Here is a 22,917-nt window from a genome sequence, read left to right as displayed (position 1 = left end):
CTTTCAGTGGGACCCTTTCTCACTTCTGTATAGCACAGACCGGACACACTCTCCTCTTGAAGAGGCATGTTGGACTGAGTTCATCCCCATACCGGAAAAGAGACAGTCAGCCCGTGGGCGAGATTACTCTCTCCCAGTTGACCTGAAGACCCAACTGGCTGTGGAGCACTCGAAGGGTAGGACTCTGTACTGATACTTCGAACCCTCAAACGCAACACGCAGGATAGCCTGTGGTGCGGAAGGCTAGAGATCTATAGCTATATCACGTCCTTCGCCAGTAGGACAGCAACATGCGCGCACAAGACAGGAGCATTGCTCAACACCTAGTGTGATGATTATCACTGAACTTGAGCGGGCGCTGAGCAAAAATGAATCGCATAGTCGAGTCTGATGGTCACAGTTTGGTCTGGACCGGTTGGGAAGCTTTTTCTGCTTCTACGAACCAGGCCCAGGCTCAAAAGGCCACAGACGTACCTGAGGCGGGGCAGCAAGGTGGAGGACAATGATGTGAGTGTGCAGTGCAACACTTACCTGTCTCCACTGGGCGGCAGGGGATGTTTGAGAAGGCGGATTACCGAGTCCTCGAACCGCACCCAGCTGCCGTGCTGGCGAACAGGAGGGGGTTGAGGGGTGCAAGGCTTTACAGGTTCGTACACCGCCAGACTTGCCCTCCTGGGACCCAGGAACAGAGGAATTTGCTCTTTCTTTGAAGTATGGGCACCGCTTGCTCCACTCTTTTGGGAACAAGCAGTGGAACAGACATACACACAACAAAGACTCCACCCGGCCCTCACCTGGGGGGAGGGAGTGGATCGGTGATCAACTTCAACTGGGCATCCCTACTGCTGTCGGCTCCATGCTGAGGCCTTGCTGGAGGCTATTGTGGAGCCCCAGCAGGAGCGGTGGCAGGGAAACGCCTTCAGAGATGAGCAGGCGGAGGAACTGCCACTGGTGGCGGGGTGAAGGCAGCAGCTGGTCGCCGGGGCAGGATGTGCCGGATGGCCTCCGTCTGTGCTTGGGCGGCAGAGAACTGTTGGGTGCAGTTCTCCGCCGCTTTGCCGACCAGCCCAACCTGGGAAATTGGGGAGACCAGGAACCGAACCTTGTCCGCATCCGAGGCTGAGCCAATGATGGCGCTCCTGAACCACTAAGGTGGACATCGCCAGACCGATCGCGCATGCCACGACACTCATGCCCCGGAGGGCGAGGTCGGATGCAGTACGGTGCTCACCTATGACCGTTTCAGCATAGCTGACAATTCTGGATCCGGCTCAGGCAACGTTACGCTCCCAGAGGGAGACAACGCAGTTGAGTCATCATCTCGAGAGGCCAGCTCACCCTTCGATGCTGCAATCGGCATCCTGTCCTCTGGGGGAGCCCCGGGTGAAATGGCCGGCCCACCCATTACAGATGGGGGACTCCACCGGCTGCGGTGGAAGGGAGGAGTGAGGAGCCCACAGGGAATGGTTACCACGCGAGACATCCAACACAATCCTCCTATCACCCATCCCATGCGGCACCCAAGGACGGGGCATGGTAATGGGGACTCCAGCTTCACAGACAAAGGCGAGTCTCGATCTCAACACCGCGACAGTCAAATTCCCGCAATGGGAACATGAAGCGTCCACAAAAGCTGCTTCAGTGTGCTGTAAGCCAATGTTGCTCTTTTAGGAAATGGGACCGTCACCAGTGCCGGAGCACACAGGGAATGACCGCGGCAACACTCACTTCTTGCCCTCTAACCAACTGTCAAACATACAAACAAATAGAAATGTGATGCTGTTAAATCAGCAGTTGAGAGCTCAAGAAGCTCGCGATCAACGCTGCACTCGCGCTGTAGAAACACCAACACTGGGAGGTCTTCCCGCACGAACACCGACACACTCGCTTGCTGTGTAAACAGTGATAACACTTCTGAGACATCCGATTGGCTCCGAAGCGAAAGGCAACTGGTGCGTATTTATACCCATGCTGCGGGGCGGAGGGTGTAATCACGCACGCAAATGTTGAATTGGCTTGATTAAATAATAGTACGAAGAAAACAAGCTCCCTAAACGTGATCCCCATTCAGTCGATTATCACTTTTACTCAGGACACGCTAGCTGGCAACAAAGGATTCCATTCATTATGCTAAGCTAAGCTAGCGGCGACCCTGCCAAACTAAAACAATGCATGCACTGAGACAAAAATGCATTTGCCCACCTATCTAAATTTAGAAAAGACGGTGAATAAGCCCTATTTCAAAAAATGGTGGAGTGTTCCTTTAATTTAAAGGGCATATTGCAGGTTAGAAGACCCAACGAGTCAATGTATAGAAAGATAATGTAGGAACTAGATTTTCTTTAAAAAAAACTTATAAATACGCTACAGTGGCTTCTGGAGTCGTTTTTGTGAGAAAATTTTACTTCCGCATCTGAAAATGGGCGTGACGGGCGTGACGTAGCATGAGGGAGAGCGGTCGATTCAAACAACAGGAAATCAATCAAATCAAATCAAAAAAAAAATTCTACAGCACATTTAAAAACAACACAAATTGACCGAAGTGCTTTACAGATTACACATTTCAGTAACGTTAAAACAAACATCAATAGACACAAATCATTACCACGTTTCGGACGCTGAGGAAATTGTTCATACTTACTCGTATGACGGACCACAGCCATACAATTATGAGCCTGCTAGGCTGCCAAGAGAGCAGGGACAGGCCAGGATTAATGTAAGACAGAACAACGGTCAGAGGAGACAAATTGAGTTGTGGTGTGAGGAAAACCAGTGGAGAACAGGGCAGGTGTCTTGGTGAGAGACCAGTGTTAGCTTATAGATACATGTTCGCTAACGATATACACTGTGCTCACAATATTGTACAGATTATTACCATCGTATATCAGTTAATAGCAAAGCTATTATTGGTCATCTAGGAGTATTGGAACTTACAATAACAGAAACTAAGCTTTGATCAGGTGTTTGTCCTGCTCATTAATATCCGTCCAGACTAACGTTACGTGATATAACTTAACTTAGCGGTTTCACATCGACAGACAGAGAGATATTTTTCATTCCTGATACATTTTTTTTCACATACCGCAAACATGTCCTCACCATCCGCTAGCTGCCTGTCCCCTGAACACACTGTAAAGAAACGCGGTCTCTGCAGACAGCCTAGTCTCCACAAATGCAGCTAAAACAAACAGAGCTAACTCGCAGCAAAAAACATGACAAACTGTTCCAGCCAATAACCGACAAGAATGATGTGAGGTGGGGTTTGGGGGGTTATTGCGCGGATGAGGAGGAGGGAGGGTCTAGCTAATAATTCTTTATAATGAAGATATACTTTAAAATCCCGTCTCTTCACCTGCACAAACCGCACCCAGGCACGAAAGATAGCACCTTCCTTTTTCTGGTTAGGAAACCGGTGGACTCGATGTCCTGACAGGCTGGAGTTTTTGCAAGCCCCACAAATACAATAATTTACCATGACGATGATAAATTGAAATACAAAAACTACTGAAATCACACTGACTCACGACCGCTCTTACTGAATACCAACCTAGTCTGCACTGAGCTGCGGCAGAGCACAGCACACATCTCCCTCTTGTGACGTAATATGACGCGATGTTGAAAAAACAAACGTTTTTTTACGAGCAGTCAAAGAAATGCTCACTTTATCTACTAAATTGGTGTCATTATGTCGTTTTAAAACATTTAAATCCTGCATTATCTTTTCATATGGTATTTTCATACACAGTTTTATATTCATTTTGATTTTTTTTTTACCTGCAATATGCCCTTTAATGGCACAGCAGAACCTGCTGTATAGTATATAAGCAACACTTTAAGTTAAAATACACAGACACGTGGAACAATAACACACACGATCCTTTATTGTTAAAGAGAACATCACAAAAGCAAACGTTAAGAACAAACTTTACCGTGAAGTAGGAGACATCTCGTGTTCAGCACTTCCACTTTTATAATGAAGAATATTTACTTATTCAAAGATTCAGAAGTCTTCAACGAGGAAGAAGGAGCAGATGTAATTTCAAGGATTTTTAAACCGGAAACAGGACTAAAATATAGCAGAGTATTTTATGTCTTAAACGAGTAACTGGTGTGTCAGTAGAGCATCATGACAGAACACAGATCAAATATACATGTAGATCACAAGACGAGAGTAAATACGTTAAAATATTACAATGGAAGTTTTATCAACACTTTTTTTTTTTTACTTAAAGTTACTATATGTTAAATTAAAAGATTATAATTATTTTATTTTTTTTTAAGATTATTTTTGGCCATTTGTAGGCCTTTATTGACAGGACAGTTGAAGACGTGATGGGGGGGGGGGGGGGATGACAAGCAGCAAAGGGCCAAAGGTCGGGGGTCAAACCCAGGCCCGGTGCACCGACGAGTACACCTCTACATATGAGCGCACTCTCCAGCATCTGAGCGATCCTTTATCAACTCCACATATCTAAACTAACCTGCAGCTAACGGCACAGTGAATGAACTACGTTCATGGATTCGAGAGTTGAGATTGTTCTTGATATTTAAAAAATAACTCTTTAAACCACTGATCGGTTCATGATTTGAGTAAACAAGATTCATAAAAGCCGCCATAACTTCTTTTCCATAATCACACGGTCTAGGATCAGACACAGATATCTCAATTCTACATCCTTCAATTTCATCATTATACATTTTACATGGCTCATAGTCAGTAGGCATGTCATCACTAGCAACAGCAATGATCAACCACGAAGAATCCATTATAAACACATCTGAATTGATCTTGTAGGTCTTGTATTTCTCCAGCAAATTATCCAGGAATCGTAAATAGTCATTGATTGCAGCTTTGATTGCATGAACACAGTCTGATGCAGGTCTACCAGCCTGAACATCCAGTCGAGCGCCATGGATCAGCATCTGGACGTGGAAGGCGGCTCCGTTGACCCAGATCTTGAGCCCACGGCTGCTCATCTGTCCGTCATCCAGCAGGGAGTTTCTGAGGCTGGTAAGACGGGAGCTCAACTGCTGTTCCAGTCTCCTTATTTCCTCTCGTAATCGTTGGTTATTGTTCATGTGCATGCGATGGCGTTTCAGATACTCTGACATTGTGTCTCGGACACTCGAAGCTTTCTCTTCCCCAAACACACGTCGTAACAGGCTGTATGTTTTATCTGTGTCAGCACTTGTCTGAGGGCCGCTCTTGATGGCGATCTCTATGATCATGGAAATCATCAAAGCTCCAATTCCAACAGCATTCGGGACTGGAGTCAGTCCGCCAACGGCAGATCCAAGCTTTTCGATGTAACCCGGCACTGTGTTGAGCATCTCATCAGAGTAATCCTGCAGCTCAGCATTAGAGTCGGAACCAGAATATTTCAGCAGAGAATCATCTATGCCTATATCTGGTAAGAGGCATGGTCGATGTTGTAAAACGTTTCTATACACCATAAGAGCAGACCTGTCATAGTCCGCTTGTGAGTATGAGCCGCCCATGATTATTCCTCTTGATCTGTGATCGCTCAGACAGAGCTCAGATGTCCCCCGACCAGCAGACTGAACACTATAATTAGAATACTGAGATAAAGCCCAGCCAGCTCCCTATGAGGGTAAAAGAGAAGCACAACTCCAGAGCACGTAGATGTGAATTTAAAGGATGGGGGCAGGGGGGCGGGGGTGTTCAAACGAGCCGTTTTATTGGTTGGCGCCTAGCCAATGAAATGGGACTCCTATTGTATGTGATGATTTCACGAAACTGTATATTACTGGAGATATTACTGTATATTACTGGAGATTAATGGATATTACTGGAGATATTACTGGAGATATTACTGTATATTACTGGAGATATTACTGTATATTACTGGAGATTAATGGATATTACTGGAGATATTACTGGAGATATTACTGTATATTACTGGAGATTAATGGATATTACTGGAGATATTACTGGAGATATTACTGTAGGACTCGCCACAGTAATGGTATATGATATACTCGCTTCTGTATATCATAATTATGAGACAAAGTAAAAAATATGAATTATTACACACTAAGTCATAATCATTTTGCTCAAAATTATATTTTTTTCATGAAGCTTACACACATCCAGGTGTTAATAAAAAAGAATGCATGAAGCTAAAAATATAGGATCTGTTCTTTCTTTCATATTTGCATATTCAGATATTCTACACAATATTCTGGGGGCTGTGAAAGTTTTGTGATCATGTCATGAAATATGATCCAAAATACTGCTGGTGGCTGGCAACTTTTTAACTTGTCATAATTAACTTGTGTCAATATCATTCCTTTTACAATTTCACCTTATGTCATAATTTGTACTTTTGATGTCATAACTATGATTTGGCTAGGCACCAACCAGTAAAACGGCTCGTTAATTTATTGTACAAGTTCTCAAATTCACATTTACATTTAGTCATTTAGCAGACGCTTTTATCCAAAAGACTTACAAATTGGGACTAAATAAAGCGAGTCATCGTGAAGAGGCAAAAACATCTACGTGCTCTCGAGTTCTGCTACTCTATTACCTTCATATCTCCACCACATATGACCAGGAGGACAACAGCCAATCAGAGCTCTGGAAAATGGTTAGGCGTATTTGTTGACTTGTCTCTAAAGTCCAATGTGTTCAAGGTCCAGAAAAACACATTGTGCCGCATGGATCTACATTTATAGTTTATTCAAACACAACCCATGCAGTGATTAGAGATTGTTCCTTCATGTGCATGTGTGGGCATGTTTAATGCAAATGACTAGCCTGAGGTATTCAGTTGCTCATTTTCAATCCTACAAACTAAGGGTGTCACAATATATCGCAATGCAAAAATGCATCAATATGTATAGTGTATAGTTCACTCAAAATAACATTTCTGTGAAGAAAAAAATCAAGTTCACAGAGTTTTAGTGTCAGTACTGCATTAAACTACTATATATAATGTTGAATATAATGTATGAGATGGGGGAATATGTGTGTGTCCTGATAATGCCAGATGTCTGATGTCAGCAGTAAAAGTGTCCAACATTACTGTAGATATATCTAGTCAGTGACAGAGATCCAGCATATTCATCTACAATAATCCTGTGTTTTCAGCTTCAGAATCATGAATATTGTTACTCTGGCGTCTCTATTGTGCTGTGCTTTGGGTTTCAGCACCGAGTTCATCCTGTTCATTTACACACACAATGTAATATCAGATTTAGCATTTTAATCAACAGTATCAAATCTCTTGGAGTATCGCAATGATATGGTATGGTGAGTTCAACATGGTGATATGTATGGAATCGTGACATGAGAGTATCGTTACACCACTAATACATACACACTCATCAACATTACAGCCACATGTGTGTGTGATCCAGACGAGATGTTCTCGTGTCAGAGATAACACACCAGGGTGGGAATTATACCGCGGCCACGCGGCCATGGCCGCCGTTGCCCTACACTTTGGCCTTCATGCCCTGTGAAAAAAAAATCATCGTACGGCCACAGTGGCCTGTGTGCCCTGGCCCTGTCCAAGTTCCACCCAAGTAGTCTCTGAACTTCAATTAGTTTGTGGATTCGCGCAGGTGCAGTGTCATAATCACATCGATGATCTCACGCATCAAAACAGCAGTGCAAGAAGCATGTAACGTCAGCACCAACAGAAGAACGACACTCTGTTGTCGACACTGGTGCATAGATATATACACTAGATTTCGCCTTGGCTACGGCATTCGTTCATGAACTGCCGTAGCCAAGGCGAAATCTATATGTCTATCTATGCACCAGTCTGCGCACACGTCACACAGCAGGAAGCGCGGGCGCCCTCAGATCACTTGGACGTCGCTGTGTTACAAGAGGTAAAAACGATATAAATACTGTTCGTTTTCTCACACAAACCGCTCGTTTCGTGTCTTAGGCCATCAATGTGTACTTACGATGGGGAATTGTTTAATTTGGACGATGGGGAATTGTTTTAATTTGGACTCTGTGGATGCTCTTTGAGACCCTGACCATAGACCTGCATTATATGACTGACAGACAAGAACGGTTTGACCTAAAAATATCAAAATCTATTTGCTAGTAGATAAGTTCCCTTTTCAGAAAAGGGCCCTATGCAAGGTTCCAGAGGTAACGGCGTCGGCGCACTGAAGCGTTTTTTTTTTTTTTTAATAGTTCAAAGTTACTACAAGATTTAATGTTATTACCTTGACAAACTATAACTTACATCATTAAAAAGATATAAGACTCACGTTTCAGTATTTGACCACTATTGTATTCTGAGAAATTTATATTGACAGTTATGTCTTAATTTGTGTCAGGAGTTATGAAATGCAAAAATGAGTCGATACCTTTAATATGAATTATGAGCGTCAGACGCTCCCATTCATAAAAAACTCCTGTGCTGTCGTCATGAAAGCGATTCACAAAACAACGTCCCTCACGGCTTTTAGCTCAAAAGTGTGCAGATTTGGAGAAATATTGATATATTCTCAGTTTACATCAGATTTCTATTGACAGGAATAATATTTTATTGAATTTATAGCCAAATGCGTCGATGTAATCATTATGAGCGCTGTATACTGATGTGCTGTGTTTTCAATTCATACCAGCAGCCTGAGGGCGCTATACTGAACATTATAGTCCATATTTGAAACACATGAAGAAGAGCGTTCGACAATGCAGGAAATTATTAATTTATTGGCATTTGTGTTGTTTCTGAATGCTTTTATTGGCATTTGTGTTGTTTCTGAATGCTTTTATTGGCATTTGTGGTGTTTCTGAATGCTTTTATTGGCATTTGTGGTGTTTCTGAATGCTTTTATTGGCATTTATGTTGTTTCTATTGTTGTGTGAGGGTGTATACCTTCTGGATGTAATGGCGCTCTCTCTCTCATTAAAAAATGTTTTTTTTTTTGTTTTGTTTTTTAAAGTCATAATCCATGTCTTATTCCAAATTAGGATGTTATGCTATCAATCTGAATGGGAAAACCATCGAATTGTACGATGGCCTTTGTGCCCTGTCATATGGCCTTGGTGCCCCTAAAAAAAAAAAAAAAGGTGGAGGCCAAATGGCCTTGCCCCTAAAATTACATAATTCCCACCCTGTAACACACACACACACACGTCTCCACATGATCCGCTTCTCACCTGGAGAGAGTTTGATCAGCCGGTTGTTCAGGCCGCCGTCTCCGTCCACGATGTAGATTTCTCCAGAGCTGTGGATGAAGATTTCTGCCGGCTGGTCGAACTGAAGCGGACTGAGAGAAGATCCGGCTTTCCCGGGGGATCCCAGAACCTGCAGGAGTTTCCCGGTGGGAGAATACTGCTTCACTGTGTGTCCGAGCGGCCCTGAACACCAGAGAGCCAGTCAGCGTTACTCACACACTCACACAGCGCTTCACACAGAGCTTTACACAGAGCAGTTTAACGACACCGATGGAGATCTGAGGAACTGATGAAGGAAAACCACTTTAATATTCATTATGAGTCATAATCATAAATACTATGGAAGCTTGTTTCCGCCACAGAATAAAACATTGTAAGAGATAATTGCGACTTTTTATCTCACAATTGCGAGTTTACATCTCGCAATTCTGAGAAATAAAGTCAGGATCGCGAGATGTAAACTCGCAATTGTGAGATAAAAAAATCGCAATTATCATTTAATTTTTTTTATTTTGTGACGGAAACAAGCTTCCATAAATACAGTGATGTTCACAATAACAGTTTACATAAATAAAAGAATGATTTAAACTCTGTTTTACACTTTTAGATTAAATATGCCATTCTCATTAATGGAGTTAAACACTTAAATTACATCAAATCGTAACAGAGAAGATACAAAAATTCTTATATTCTAATAAATAGTAATATTAGTAGTGGATGCGCTGCTTTTGAACACTTCTGAGGCGTGATGTGTGTTAATGTTCGCGTGAACCGGAAGTTGCAAACGACTTTTCTCCAGTGTTGTGACGTATTTCCCAGTGAAACGGAATATTGAACAGAGGGCAGGGTTTTACTCTAGCGCTCCTCCTCTCCATCTCTGCTCATAGCAGACTTACTATGGCAAGCCATTTTAACATTTAAAAGCAAATTTTGACTATCCAAAATTAACATTGTAGATATCAACAATGTCTTTCTGGCTAGTCGTAATTACATTTTGGATAGTTGGAATTGTCATTCAAGATATCTGTAACGTAATTGTGACTAGTCGAAACGACAGATAGAGATATCTGTAATTCAGTTTTGACTAGGCAGAATGAAAGTTAAAGATATCTCAAACGTCATTATGACTAGTGCAAATTATTGTGCATGACGTTGCTCTATTTTACATATCCATTTCCCCTCCCCGCCATAATCAAAGAAAAAGTGGGTTAATTTCCTTATTTCTATGAATGGAAGAAGAAAGAAGCAGGCATGGCGTTGGCTGTAATCGAAAAAAACACCAGAAAATGTTTTTTATATACAAAAAAAATCGAATAATTTTTACAATGCTATGTTTATGTTCATGCTTAAAAGGTTGTTGTTGCCATAAGATTTATGCGTGAAAAAGATTCACACTAATTCACTTTAATAAAGATGCTTACATGCATGCTATTCTTGAAAGTACAATAACATTAACTTCCTTAGATGAGAAACAAAGTTCTTAGTTCAGATTACTTCTTATTTTTTATTAATTTTTTTCAGTTTGAAACAGTATCTAACAGCATGAAAAAAGACGATTAAAAACTCTGGTTGCTCCAACATGTGCTAATCAGTGCTAATTAAAGTTAACAGTTAACAGGTGCGATTTGAACAACACGCTCTGCTCCCGCCTAAAGTGTGATGCATGCATACAGATATCTGCAACATCATTTGGCCTAGTCAAAACTCTAATTCAAGATATCTGTAATTACATTTTGACTAGGCAGAATAAAAGTTACAGATATCTCAAATTTCAGATATCTCTAATCAAAATTCATTTCAAGATATCTATAACTTGATAATAGATATCTACAATTAAATTATGACTATCCCTAACTCCAGTTTGAGATATCTACAACGCCATTTTGACTAGTCATAACTCCAGTTACAGATATCTACAACGTCATTTCGCCTAGTCAAAACTTAATTTAAGATATCTGAAAAGGAACATGTAGATATCTTGAATTGAGGTTAATTAAAGATATCTTGAACTGGAGATATGACTAGTCAGAATCAGATTGAAGATATCTCAAACTAGAATTACAGATATCTACAATTCAATTGCAGATATCCATAATTCACATAGTGGATATCTGCAACTGAATTGTAGATATCTGTAATGATAAACCCTATACAAATGAATGGCAAAAGTGATGTCATTTGTCCTAGGAAGAATGTCTTTGTGGATATCTGAAATTACAATTATGGATAGGAAGAATGTAGTTGCGGATATCTGAAATGTTCTTTTTGACTAGGCAAAACTGAATTACAGATATCTGCAACACATATCCAGTCTAGCTTTTAAATGTTAAAATGGCTTGCCATAGACTAACGGTTTGAGGAGTGCTTAAGCATTTCCCAACCCAAGCCGTCAAACCTACATCATCAGAAAAGGAATGCCATTCCAGACCGGAAGTAACTTTTCAGACTTTGATTAAAGATTACGACGGCAAACAATTTTTTTTCTGTGTATTAACTTGCACGGATTACTTTTTCACCACAAGACTAGTAATATGCGCTAACAAAGTAAATGGGGTCCATTTTGATTTCAGTTGGACTTTAATGTTCACTCAGCGCATGATAACAGTAGAACTCGTGATCTGAGGAAATATGATCAATAAGGCCTTTCTGTTTTCATTAAAAATATAAAGCAATTAAAAATACTATTTGGCCAGTGGAAAAGATTGCGAAAAACTTTCTCTGAAATGTATTTTATATTAGAATATTTGAAAAACAAGGCGAGGATCGGCTACTAAATGCTTGTTATCACTACTTATCACTGCTTGTTATCGCTACTCAATCTAAAGTGAGGAATCTTGGAGTCATTTTTGATTCTAGGCTTTCTTTTGATTCTTTTGTTCAGAGTACAGTTAAATCATCCTTTTTTCACCTCAGACATATAGCAAGATTACGTCCTATGCTAAATTTCTCAGTAGCTGAAAAGCTGATGAATTCCTTTGTCATCTCTAGGATAGATTACTGTAACGCCCTTCTAGCCGGAGTCTCTAAATCCACACTTAACAAACTACAATATGTTCAAAACTCGGCCGCCAGGATATTGACTGGGCCTCTAGTTGGTTCACGTAGTGTTTTTGCGCAGCGCGTCTGTGTTGCACGTCACCACGTAGGCTCACAATTGGCCGAAGCGGGTCATGTGTGTGATGCGTGATGACGTGCAACACAGACGCGCAGCGCAAAAACACTACGAGGCCCAGAGAGAAGGAAATGAATAGTGGAATAAAGTCGTTATTTTTGTTTGTTTTTGCGCACAAAAAGTATTCTCGTCACTTGATAAACTTAAGATTGAGCCACTGTAGTCACTTGGACTATATTAACGATCTCTTTAATAACTTTTCTGGGCCAGCAAGTTTCGGTCCCTCTGAAAGCCAGTGGAGGAGTGAGACAAGGCTCAGATTTCATCAAAAATATCTTAATTTGTGTTCCGAAGATGAACGAAGGTCTTACGCGGTTGGAACAACATGAGGGTGAGTAATTACTGACAGAATTTTCATTTTTGGGTGAACTAACCCTTTAATGTCCCATTGAGCTGTGTCCAGGCGTGCTCTTTTGCACCATCTACTGGTAGATTATAGCGGGTACAATTGTTTATGTTTGGGTTTCTGCCCGAGCCCATTTTGCTGAGACACATGCTATCTGCAGGCTGTAGCTGCCGGTTAGCTCCACTAATGCTGGGTACACACCAGAAGATGTTTTACATCTTATAAGATTTTCAAAATGTGATAGACCACAAACACGAGGACAAAAAATCCTAGATTTAAGCATTTTGCTCCTATAGTGTGTGTGGTGTGCCATGATATGACAAAGACAGCACACCACACACTAACAGATTTTCAACCAGAGTCTCGACTGTGAACACAGGAAATCTCGCAAAATCTCGTGAGACTTCAGAATAAGCATGGTGGAAGATATGCAGGAAGAAATTGCGATATAGTGTTTGGAATGATTTGCACATAAAATTCACGTGAAAAAAACCCCATTGTACCCACCATTAGCCTATATATAACCTTTTATACAGAAATATATTCATTCTTTATTGTCTTTATTTATTCTTTATTGGATTTATTGTCTCTTTAGAAAAAGATATTTAATCCCTCTTTTTTAAATTGATTTTAAGAATTACAATTACAGTCAGGGGGGTACAAAGAGTAAAGCCGATAAACAAACATAAAAAGACATGTACATAAACAGTGACAAACTTAAAAGTTAAACAAATTTTTTTAAGAATGTTTACAGATTGAAACGCACTTTGCAGCTTTCTTATTTTTCAAACTCAATATTGTGTTTAGGTATTGTAAAATTTCTGCTCTTAAAATGAAAAACAAAGGCTTGTTTCCTCCAAATTTACACTTATGAATATTAAATCTTAACACTCAGCTTCCTGCAAGTGTGTGTGTGTGTGTGTGTGAGTGAGAATGACCGTGTCTGTCTTCCATCATCTCGCTTTCTGATTGGATATTGTTTTGTTTCACGTGATAATCTCCAGAACGTGCGCGCGTTTGTCCTCGGGGTTTCCCCCACACATCAGGATTTCTGATCGTAAATATTAAACATGTTGAATATTTACGATTCACGATCGGAGCGGCTCCGACGTTCTTCCGAGCAGGTTCGGAAACTCTTAACACACCTCACACCAAGGGAAAATCTGATAAGATAATCTGTTGAACCATCAAGATAATCGGGACACAGCTAGGATTGTCAGAAGAGGGAAATCGGCCCAAAATCAGCCCGATTATCTTTTGGTGTGTACCCAGCATAAGAATGAAAGAAACGTGAAAATTTTATATAAAATTAAGAAATAAGAGAGAAAGAAGATAGAGAAGAAGATAAAGGATTATTTAGCCCCCTCCGGGATGTCAGCTCACGAGGTTCGTGTTCTTTAAATGTTTTTTTCTGTGATTAATGTCTTATCAACGAAGTTGTAACATAAGAACAAGATAAGATAAGATAAGAACAAGCTCTGATATCTTGGTTTTATTTTTTATGTTGTTTTCTTTTGTGAGCAGTTCTCACGGGTTGTCAAGACCAGAATAAACCCTGTTTTATGACTCTACATCGTGCGTTCGTTGATCCTTGAGGGTGCTACAATCTGGGAATCTGGCGTTGGCGTATGCACGCTTTTATAACTCTGAGAGTATTGCTGCCGTACGACAGTTTAGGCTTTCAGCGCACGTACTCTTATACTGAGGATCCCACACACAGGTTTATAAACGAGACCAGAGGAGCCCAGAACCCACCGTTCCCCACATCTGTGATCCACAGCGTCGGATCGGCCGAGGCGTTGGCCAGGAACATCCCATGAGGCATCTCCAGAGAGCTGGTGTTCCAGGCCTGCAGGAGCTCTCCATCCGTGCTGAAGACCAGGACCTTCGGGATGTTCTCGCCTCTCTGCCCGGAGAAACACACACACACACACACACACACACACACACACACACATCAGGATCAAGCCTTGCGAATGATGGAGTTCTGACTTTGTGTGGCTTTTGTCTCATAATGTCAAGTTATAAACTCATAATTGCAAGTTTGCATCTTCCAAATGTGACGCTGTCTAACCATTGGGCGTAAACACATAACACCATAACACATTCACAATGGAGAATACGCTTAACACACACACACACACACACACACACACACACACACACAGCAACGAAAGGGTTAAATTATAATACCACACATGCACACACACTGTGTTGTAGATACAGATACGGTAATAAAATGCTTTATAACACCACATTAATCATAATGAGCACAACTGTCAAAACTGACACTTCAATAGAAATGTGAAGAACTGACATGTGATTGTAAATTGTATGATAGTGATATTATATTGTCTATGTATGAACTATACATCTGCGTTAGAGAGTAGATGACGCATGTGCTAGTATGAGCAGCAGAGGACACTCACTGGCTTTAGTTTTCCACCAGTAATCTCCACTAAAGCAAGGCACATTTCCCATGTTAACTCCATTAAATGTGCTTACACACACACACACACTCTCATGTTTCAGACATAGACATAGATTGGAATAAACGATAGATAAGAAAATGCTTAATCTGGAGGCCTGTTGCACAAACTCAGAGTTTCAGAGCCGGTTTAGAGTCTATCCTGGGTTAGATCAGGTTCAGCCGTCTCACAAAGCTCTGTAGAAACGGTGTCGGTCAACTCAGGCTTGATCTAGAGTTTGCGATTCACTTCTCTTCTGAAGATTAAGAGATCATTTGGAAAATTATTATGAAATTAAAAGCGTTTATAAGGCAGGAATAAACGTTTGAGTAGCAGCTGAACAGAAAATATCTGACTATGTCAGTGCATGATGTGAATCAAAGAAATAGACCAAATACTTATTAGTTCACAAAGAGCTCAAATGAATACACGATGTTTAAAAGCATTATATATGAATGCATGTATTATATTTATATTGATTTAGCAGCAAAAATAATATTACTTGTCAATTAATATAATTATATGAATTTAATATTAATGTAATAAATAATTAGCAGCAAAAGAAGAGATATTTTGTCTCTATGGTTTTTCACTATAAACTGCTGCATTTGGAGCGAGAGATGCAGGGGGCGTGGCTTACAGATACATGTCAGATTGCTCACAGCTGATTGGTCCAGTTTGGTTCTGCAATCTCTAACCCAGAATAAAGCCTGCACCGTTAGCCGTGTAGCGTAAGTTACCATGGCGATGAACACCGCTAAAAACTAATCCGCCTTCTCGAGCCCGAAAAAAACAGAGTTTGCTGAAACTGATCTCAGACCTGGGTATCACTGAAACCCGCTTTGAGCAACAGGCCACAGGACTTCCCTTAATTTACATCATTATCTTATTGTCATCATAATGTGATTTAATTGCAAAATGATATTTCACTACAAATGAAAAAATATGATTATTAATGTAATTATAATAATTGTATAAAGTCTAAATGTGAATCCAGAAGCAAAACCTGTGAAAAGAACTATATTAGTGAGCAGAAAGAGAGATGAGTGGTCCTCTGCTGCCACCCGGTGGTTATAACAGCAATTTCAGTGAATTTATCATAGGAATATAATATTTTTCACCTTTTTAACTGTTATAGAGGCACCTATTGCCAGATCTCTGTACAAGTTTGTCTTCTTGTTTAGAGTCATAAGTCAAATTTACTTTTCTGAGCATGCCTTGAGGAGTTACAGGCTTTCGGGTGCACTTGGTCAAGCCCACATACTGAAGTGACCCTATTATAGACACACCCATGCAGAAGATCAACTTTTTTTAAATTATTGACCTAGACTAGAGAGTCCAATAGAGTCTCAGCACTTCACACTCGAACCCCTAAATATAAAAAACCCTTAAACTTATTTTACTTCAGCTAGCTGCCAAGGAAACATTTCTAATTTTCAAAATAGAACCAGAATAAAAGTTAATTAAAATATATAGAATTAATAAAAATGTACAAAATTAATGAAAAAAAAAAAGATAAAAAACAATCATTTCTAAAAATTACAGAAACAAAATATTATTACTAAAACTGAAATTGCATGTGAAATAACAATGGAAAATATAAACATGAATCCTAAAATAATGATACTAAAATAACTGAATCTTATCTCGTAATTCTGCCTTCTCCCCTCAGTAGTGAGTGTGTGTCGAGCTCAGGTCAGAAGTGTGTGTGCTCCTCACCTGCGCCACATAGACACGCCCCCTCAGGTGATTGACAGCCACTGCGAACACCTGACCGGTGAACAGCTCGGGGTTTCTGGGCCACGAAGTGTCCAGTTTATAAAGCGCGCGCCCGGAAACCCGGAAGTCCGCGTGAGATCGCGACGCGATCTGGAAACACAGCATACATTCATTTACTAATAGCAATAATAATAATAATAATAATTAAAAACATTAATTTACTAATAACTAGGGTTGTAACGATAATCTCATGTCACGATTCGATACATATACTGAACTGTTGCGATAATTCATACTGAATTATTGCGGTACTCCAAGTGATTTGATTAAAATGCTAAATTTGATCTTTTATTGTGTGTGTAAATGAACAGGATGGACTCGGTGCTGAAACCCAAAGCACAGGACAATAGAGACGCCAGAATAACAATATTCATGATCCTGAAGCTGAAAATACAGGATTATTGTAGATGAATATGCTGGATCTCTGTCACTGACTAGATATATCTACAGTAATGTCGGACACTTTCACTGGTAACACATCAGACATCTGGCATTATCAGGACACACTAATATTCCCCCATTGCATTATTATACATTATATTCAACATTATATATAGTTGTTTAATGCATACCTACACTAAAACTCTGTGAACTTGATTTTTTTTCTTCACATAAATTTTATTTTGGGTGAATTATAAACATCATTATCCACGACCGTCTACATATTGATGAATTTTTGAATCGCGATATATTGTTAAACCCTCCTAATACACCATGGTATTACCAGAGTATATGGCATTCTTATAGCATTCATCAGTTTATTTGTTTGTTCGGCTCACAGACAAGTACCATATTACTAAATATACCATAGTAATACACTATTTTTAGATATATACTATGGTATTCTTATGGTATTCATTAGTTTGTTTGTTCTACTTACAAAAACATTTAGAAGCTACCATAGCACTACTCTAAATACATCATAGTAACACCATACATGGATATATACTATGGTATACTTTGAAATAACACGTTTCATATTTAATCTCCGGTGACCCTGAACACTCACGTGAGAGCCGATGGCGCCACACATGAACATGATGAAGAGGAGTAATGCCATGGCAACAGCAATTAAACAGCAGTAATTACGCTTTCTCATAGAGATTAATAATAATCGATCATCTCCAGTCCAGCGGCGCAGCACTTCCTGTTTTGATCACATGACGACTCCTCTAACCTCATTGGTTCACACTGACAGCGGTGCGGTGACGTCACATGCGATCGAAAAACATCTTAATAATAATAATAATAATATATAGGGTTAAAAAATCCCAGCTCAATCTTATTCAGACTCAAACTGAGCAAAAAAAAAAATGTAATTCGCTGCAAATGCTGATATTTATGTGAAAATCTGATGCTTGTAATGTAAATTGATGAGATCTTAGTAGAGCAGATACTCACATAAAACGCATTTAAATATCAGTATTTGCCAATAATGTCTTAGTAAGATATTATTCAAATGCTCAGTTTTATGATCAAAGCTCTGTAGTTTAAAACATCATGCAATTATAAATTTGCATATCATATGTGAAACAGAAGCTTTATAGGTCTAATAATAAGCCAAAATATGAGACATCAAACTAATGAGGAAATAATATGTTCCAGTGTTTGTTTTGGCTGTTGTGGATAATTTATATTATGCAAAATCAAACTGGCCTTTTAGTTTCTATCATGAAGAAGATGATGATACTGCCTAAGATACTATTATAGCGTTTATTAATATTATAAATCAGTTTTCATTTTTTCATTTTCGGTATGCATTTTACTTTCAGTTAATGTTTTAGTAATTTAGTTGTGTGTTTTTGTCATTTTTAGAAGTGTTTTTATATGTCTAATATAGTTTTTAATAACTTTTTTTTTAGTACATTAACTCTTTCCCTGCCATCGACCGAATATTCCAGCTTTCCATGTTTCCACTGTTATACAGCAGGGGGCGCTATTACACATCTCCTGAAGGAGTACAGTAAGAGTACAGTATCTCCTGAGAGTACACTCCTGATCCACACACAGGAGGAGGAGAAGAAGAAGCGAGTGATGGAAGTATTGCTGACACACATGTCAAATATCTTGAGAAAATGCTGGCGGGGAAAGAGTTAATTTAAACTCAATTAAAATGAGAAACATTAAGATACTTTCATAGTTTCGCTTAAATTTACCATTTTTTGTCATTTTGTTGTGTTTTTGTCAGTTTTTAAAAAATATGTCTCTGTTGTTCAAAAGTTTGGGGTCGGTAAGATTTTTTATGTTTTTAAAAGAAGTCTCTGTTCACCAAGACTGCGTTTATTTGATTAAAAATACACACAAAAATACAGTGAAATATTATTGTAATGTAAATCAGCTGTAAATCAGCAGTACAATTAAGTACAACTGATGAATAGAAAGTTAAGCAAAATAACAGCATTTATTTGAAATATAATCTTTTGAAACATTGTAAATGTCTTTATTGTAACGTTTGATCAATTTAATTCTTTCTTGATAAATAAAAAGTATTGATTTCTTTTCCACAAAAAAATAAAAATTCTTACTGACCTCAAACTTTTGAATGATAGTGTTTAATGTTACAAAAGCTTCTATTTCAGATAAATGCTGTTCTTTTGAACTTTCTATTCATCAAAGAATCCTGGAAAATTAAATGTATCACAGTTTCCACAGAAATATGAACTTTTCAACACTGATAATAATCATAAATGTTTCTTGATCATCAAATTATCATATTAGAGTGATTTCTGAAGGATCATGTGACACTGAAGACTGGAGTAATGATGCTGAACATTCAGCTTTGATCACAGGAATAAATTACACTTTACTGTATATTCACATAGAAAACAACTGATTTACACTGGAATAATATTACACAATATTACTGGATTTTTTTGTATTTTTAATCAAATAAACGCTTGGTGAGCAGAAGAGATTTCTCTTAAAAACATTAAAGATCTTACCGACCTCAAACTTTTGACTGGTAGTGTAGGTTTTTATTCATTTTTATTGCATTTTGGATAAGTCCGGATGTGTGTGATCAGATGATGTGCGTGTGTGTGTGTGTGTGTGTGTTCACAGTGGAGATCCAGCAGGTTTATGAGACTCAGAGTGTGTGTGTGTGTGTGTGTGTGTGTTCACAGTGGAGATCCAGCAGGTTTATGAGACTCAGAGTGAGTGTGTGTGTGTGTTTGTGTGTGTTCATAGTGGAGATCCAGCAGGTTTATGAGACTCAGAGAGTTTGTGTGTGTGTGTGTGTGTTCACAGTGGAGATCCAGCAGGTTTATGAGACTCAGAGTGTGTGTGTGTGTGTGTGTGTTCACAGTGGAGATCCAGCAGGTTTATGAGACTCAGAGTGAATGTGTGTGTGTGTGTGTTTGTGTGTGTTCACAGTGGAGATCCAGCAGGTTTATGAGACTCAGAGTGTGTGTGTGTGTGTGTGTGTGTGTGTGTGTGTGTGTTCACAGTGGAGATCCAGCAGGTTTATGAGACTCAGAGTGTGTGTCTGTGTGTGTGTGTGTGTGTGTGTGTGTGTGTGTGTGTTCACAGTGGAGATCCAGCAGGTTTATGAGACTCAGAGTGTGTGTGTGTCTGTGTGTGTTCACAGTGGAGATCCAGCAGGTTTATGAGACTCAGAGTGTGTGTGTGTCTGTGTGTGTTCACAGTGGAGATCCAGCAGGTTTATGAGACTCAGAGTGTGTGTGTGTCTGTGTGTGTTCACAGTGGAGATCCAGCAGGTTTATGAGACTCAGAGTGTGTGTGTGTGTGTGTGTGTGTTCACAGTGGAGATCCAGCAGGTTTATGAGACTCAGAGTGTGTGTGTGTCTGTGTGTGTTCACAGTGGAGATCCAGCAGGTTTATGAGACTCAGAGTGTGTGTGTGTGTGTGTGTGTGTTCACAGTGGAGATCCAGCAGGTTTAGGAGACTCAGAGTGTGTGTGTGTGTGTGTGTGTGTTCACAGTGGAGATCCAGCAGGTTTAGGAGACTCAGAGTGTGTGTGTGTGTGTGTGTGTTCACAGTGGAGATCCAGCAGGTTTAGGAGACTCAGAGTGTGTGTGTGTGTGTGTGTGTGTGTTCACAGTGGAGATCCAGCAGGTTTATGAGACTCAGAGTGTGTGTGTGTCTGTGTGTGTGTGTGTTCACAGTGGAGATCCAGCAGGTTTATGAGACTCAGAGTGTGTGTGTGTCTGTGTGTGTTCACAGTGGAGATCCAGCAGGTTTAGGAGACTCAGAGTGTGTGTGTGTGTGTGTGTGTGTGTGTGTTCACAGTGGAGATCCAGCAGGTTTAGGAGACTCAGAGTGTGTGTGTGTGTGTGTGTGTCTGTGTGTGTTCATAGTGGAGATCCAGCAGGTTTATGAGACTCAGAGTGTGTGTGTGTCTGTGTGTGTTCACAGTGGAGATCCAGCAGGTTTAGGAGACTCAGAGTGTGTGTGTGTGTGTGTGTGTGTGTGTGTGTTCACAGTGGAGATCCAGCAGGTTTATGAGACTCAGAGTGTGTGTGTGTGTGTGTGTTCATAGTGGAGATCCAGCAGGTTTATGAGACTCAGAGTGTGAGTGTGTGTGTGTGTGTGTGTGTTCACAGTGGAGATCCAGCAGGTTTATGAGACTCAGAGTGAGTGTGTGTGTGTGTGTGTGTGTGTTCACAGTGGAGATCCAGCAGGTTTATGAGACTCAGAGTGTGTGTGTGTGTGTGTGTTCACAGTGGAGATCCAGCAGGTTTATGAGACTCAGAGTGTGTGTCTGTGTGTGTGTGTGTGTGTGTGTGTTCACAGTGGAGATCCAGCAGGTTTATGAGACTCAGAGTGTGTGTGTGTGTGTGTGTGTGTGTGTGTGTGTTCATAGTGGAGATCCAGCAGGTTTATGAGACTCAGAGTGTGTGTCTGTGTGTGTGTGTGTGTGTGTTCACAGTGGAGATCCAGCAGGTTTATGAGACTCAGAGTGTGAGTGTGTGTGTGTGTGTGTGTGTGTGTGTGTGTGTGTGTGTGTGTGTGTTCACAGTGGAGATCCAGCAGGTTTATGAGACTCAGAGTGAGTGTGTGTGTGTGTGTGTGTGTGTGTTCACAGTGGAGATCCAGCAGGTTTATGAGACTCAGAGTGTGTGTGTGTGTGTGTGTGTGTATGTTTCACAGTGGAGATCCAGCAGGTTTATGAGACTCAGAGTGTGTGTGTGTGTGTGTGTGTGTGTGTTTCACAGTGGAGATCCAGCAGGTTTATGAGACTCAGAGTGTGTGTGTGTGTGTGTGTGTGTTCACAGTGGAGATCCAGCAGGTTTATGAGACTCAGAGTGTGTGTGTGTGTGTGTGTGTGTGTGTGTTTCACAGTGGAGATCCAGCAGGTTTATGAGACTCAGAGTGTGTGTGTGTGTGTGTGTGTGTGTGTGTGTGTGTTCACAGTGGAGATCCAGCAGGTTTATGAGACTCAGAGTGTGTGTGTGTGTGTGTGTGTGTGTGTTCACAGTGGAGATCCAGCAGGTTTATGAGACTCAGAGTGTGTGTGTGTGTGTGTGTGTGTGTGTGTTCACAGTGGAGATCCAGCAGGTTTATGAGACTCAGAGTGTGTGTGTGTGTGTGTGTGTGTGTGTGTGTGTGTTCACAGTGGAGATCCAGCAGGTTTATGAGACTCAGAGTGTGTGTGTGTGTGTGTGTGTGTGTGTGTGTGTGTGTGTGTGTGTGTGTGTGTGTGTTCACAGTGGAGATCCAGCAGGTTTATGAGACTCAGAGTGTGTGTGTGTGTGTGTGTGTGTGTGTGTGTGTGTGTGTTCACAGTGGAGATCCAGCAGGTTTATGAGACTCAGAGTGTGTGTGTGTGTGTGTGTGTGTGTGTGTGTGTGTGTTCACAGTGGAGATCCAGCAGGTTTATGAGACTCAGAGTGTGTGTGTGTGTGTGTGTGTGTGTGTTCACAGTGGAGATCCAGCAGGTTTATGAGACTCAGAGTGTGTGTGTGTGTGTGTGTGTGTGTGTGTGTGTGTGTTCACAGTGGAGATCCAGCAGGTTTATGAG

General features: G+C 40.5%; 1 protein-coding gene across 1 annotated transcript in view; it reads right to left on the bottom strand.

The window, feature by feature from the left end:
* Positions 1–18,200, bottom strand: part of LOC311076082 (NHL repeat-containing protein 3-like) — an 82,513-nt gene extending 64,313 nt beyond the window's left edge. Inside the window, exons 1-4 of the mRNA XM_084103963.1 lie at positions 17,947–18,200; positions 16,878–17,027; positions 14,446–14,596; positions 9,155–9,355 (exon numbers count right to left, since the gene is read on the bottom strand). Of these exons, the coding sequence (XP_083960089.1) occupies positions 9,155–9,355; positions 14,446–14,596; positions 16,878–17,027; positions 17,947–18,036 (592 nt within the window). The 5' untranslated portion in view covers positions 18,037–18,200. The remainder of the gene's footprint in view (positions 1–9,154; positions 9,356–14,445; positions 14,597–16,877; positions 17,028–17,946) is intronic.
* Positions 18,201–22,917: the final 4,717 nt, after the last annotated feature.

The sequence above is a fragment of the Abramis brama genome (assembly GCF_963993115.1).
Source record: "Abramis brama genome assembly, chromosome: 25".
Lineage (NCBI taxonomy): Eukaryota > Metazoa > Chordata > Actinopteri > Cypriniformes > Leuciscidae > Abramis > Abramis brama.
Note: the sequence above shows the minus strand (reverse complement) of the source record. Positions and strands in the feature narration are given on the sequence as shown.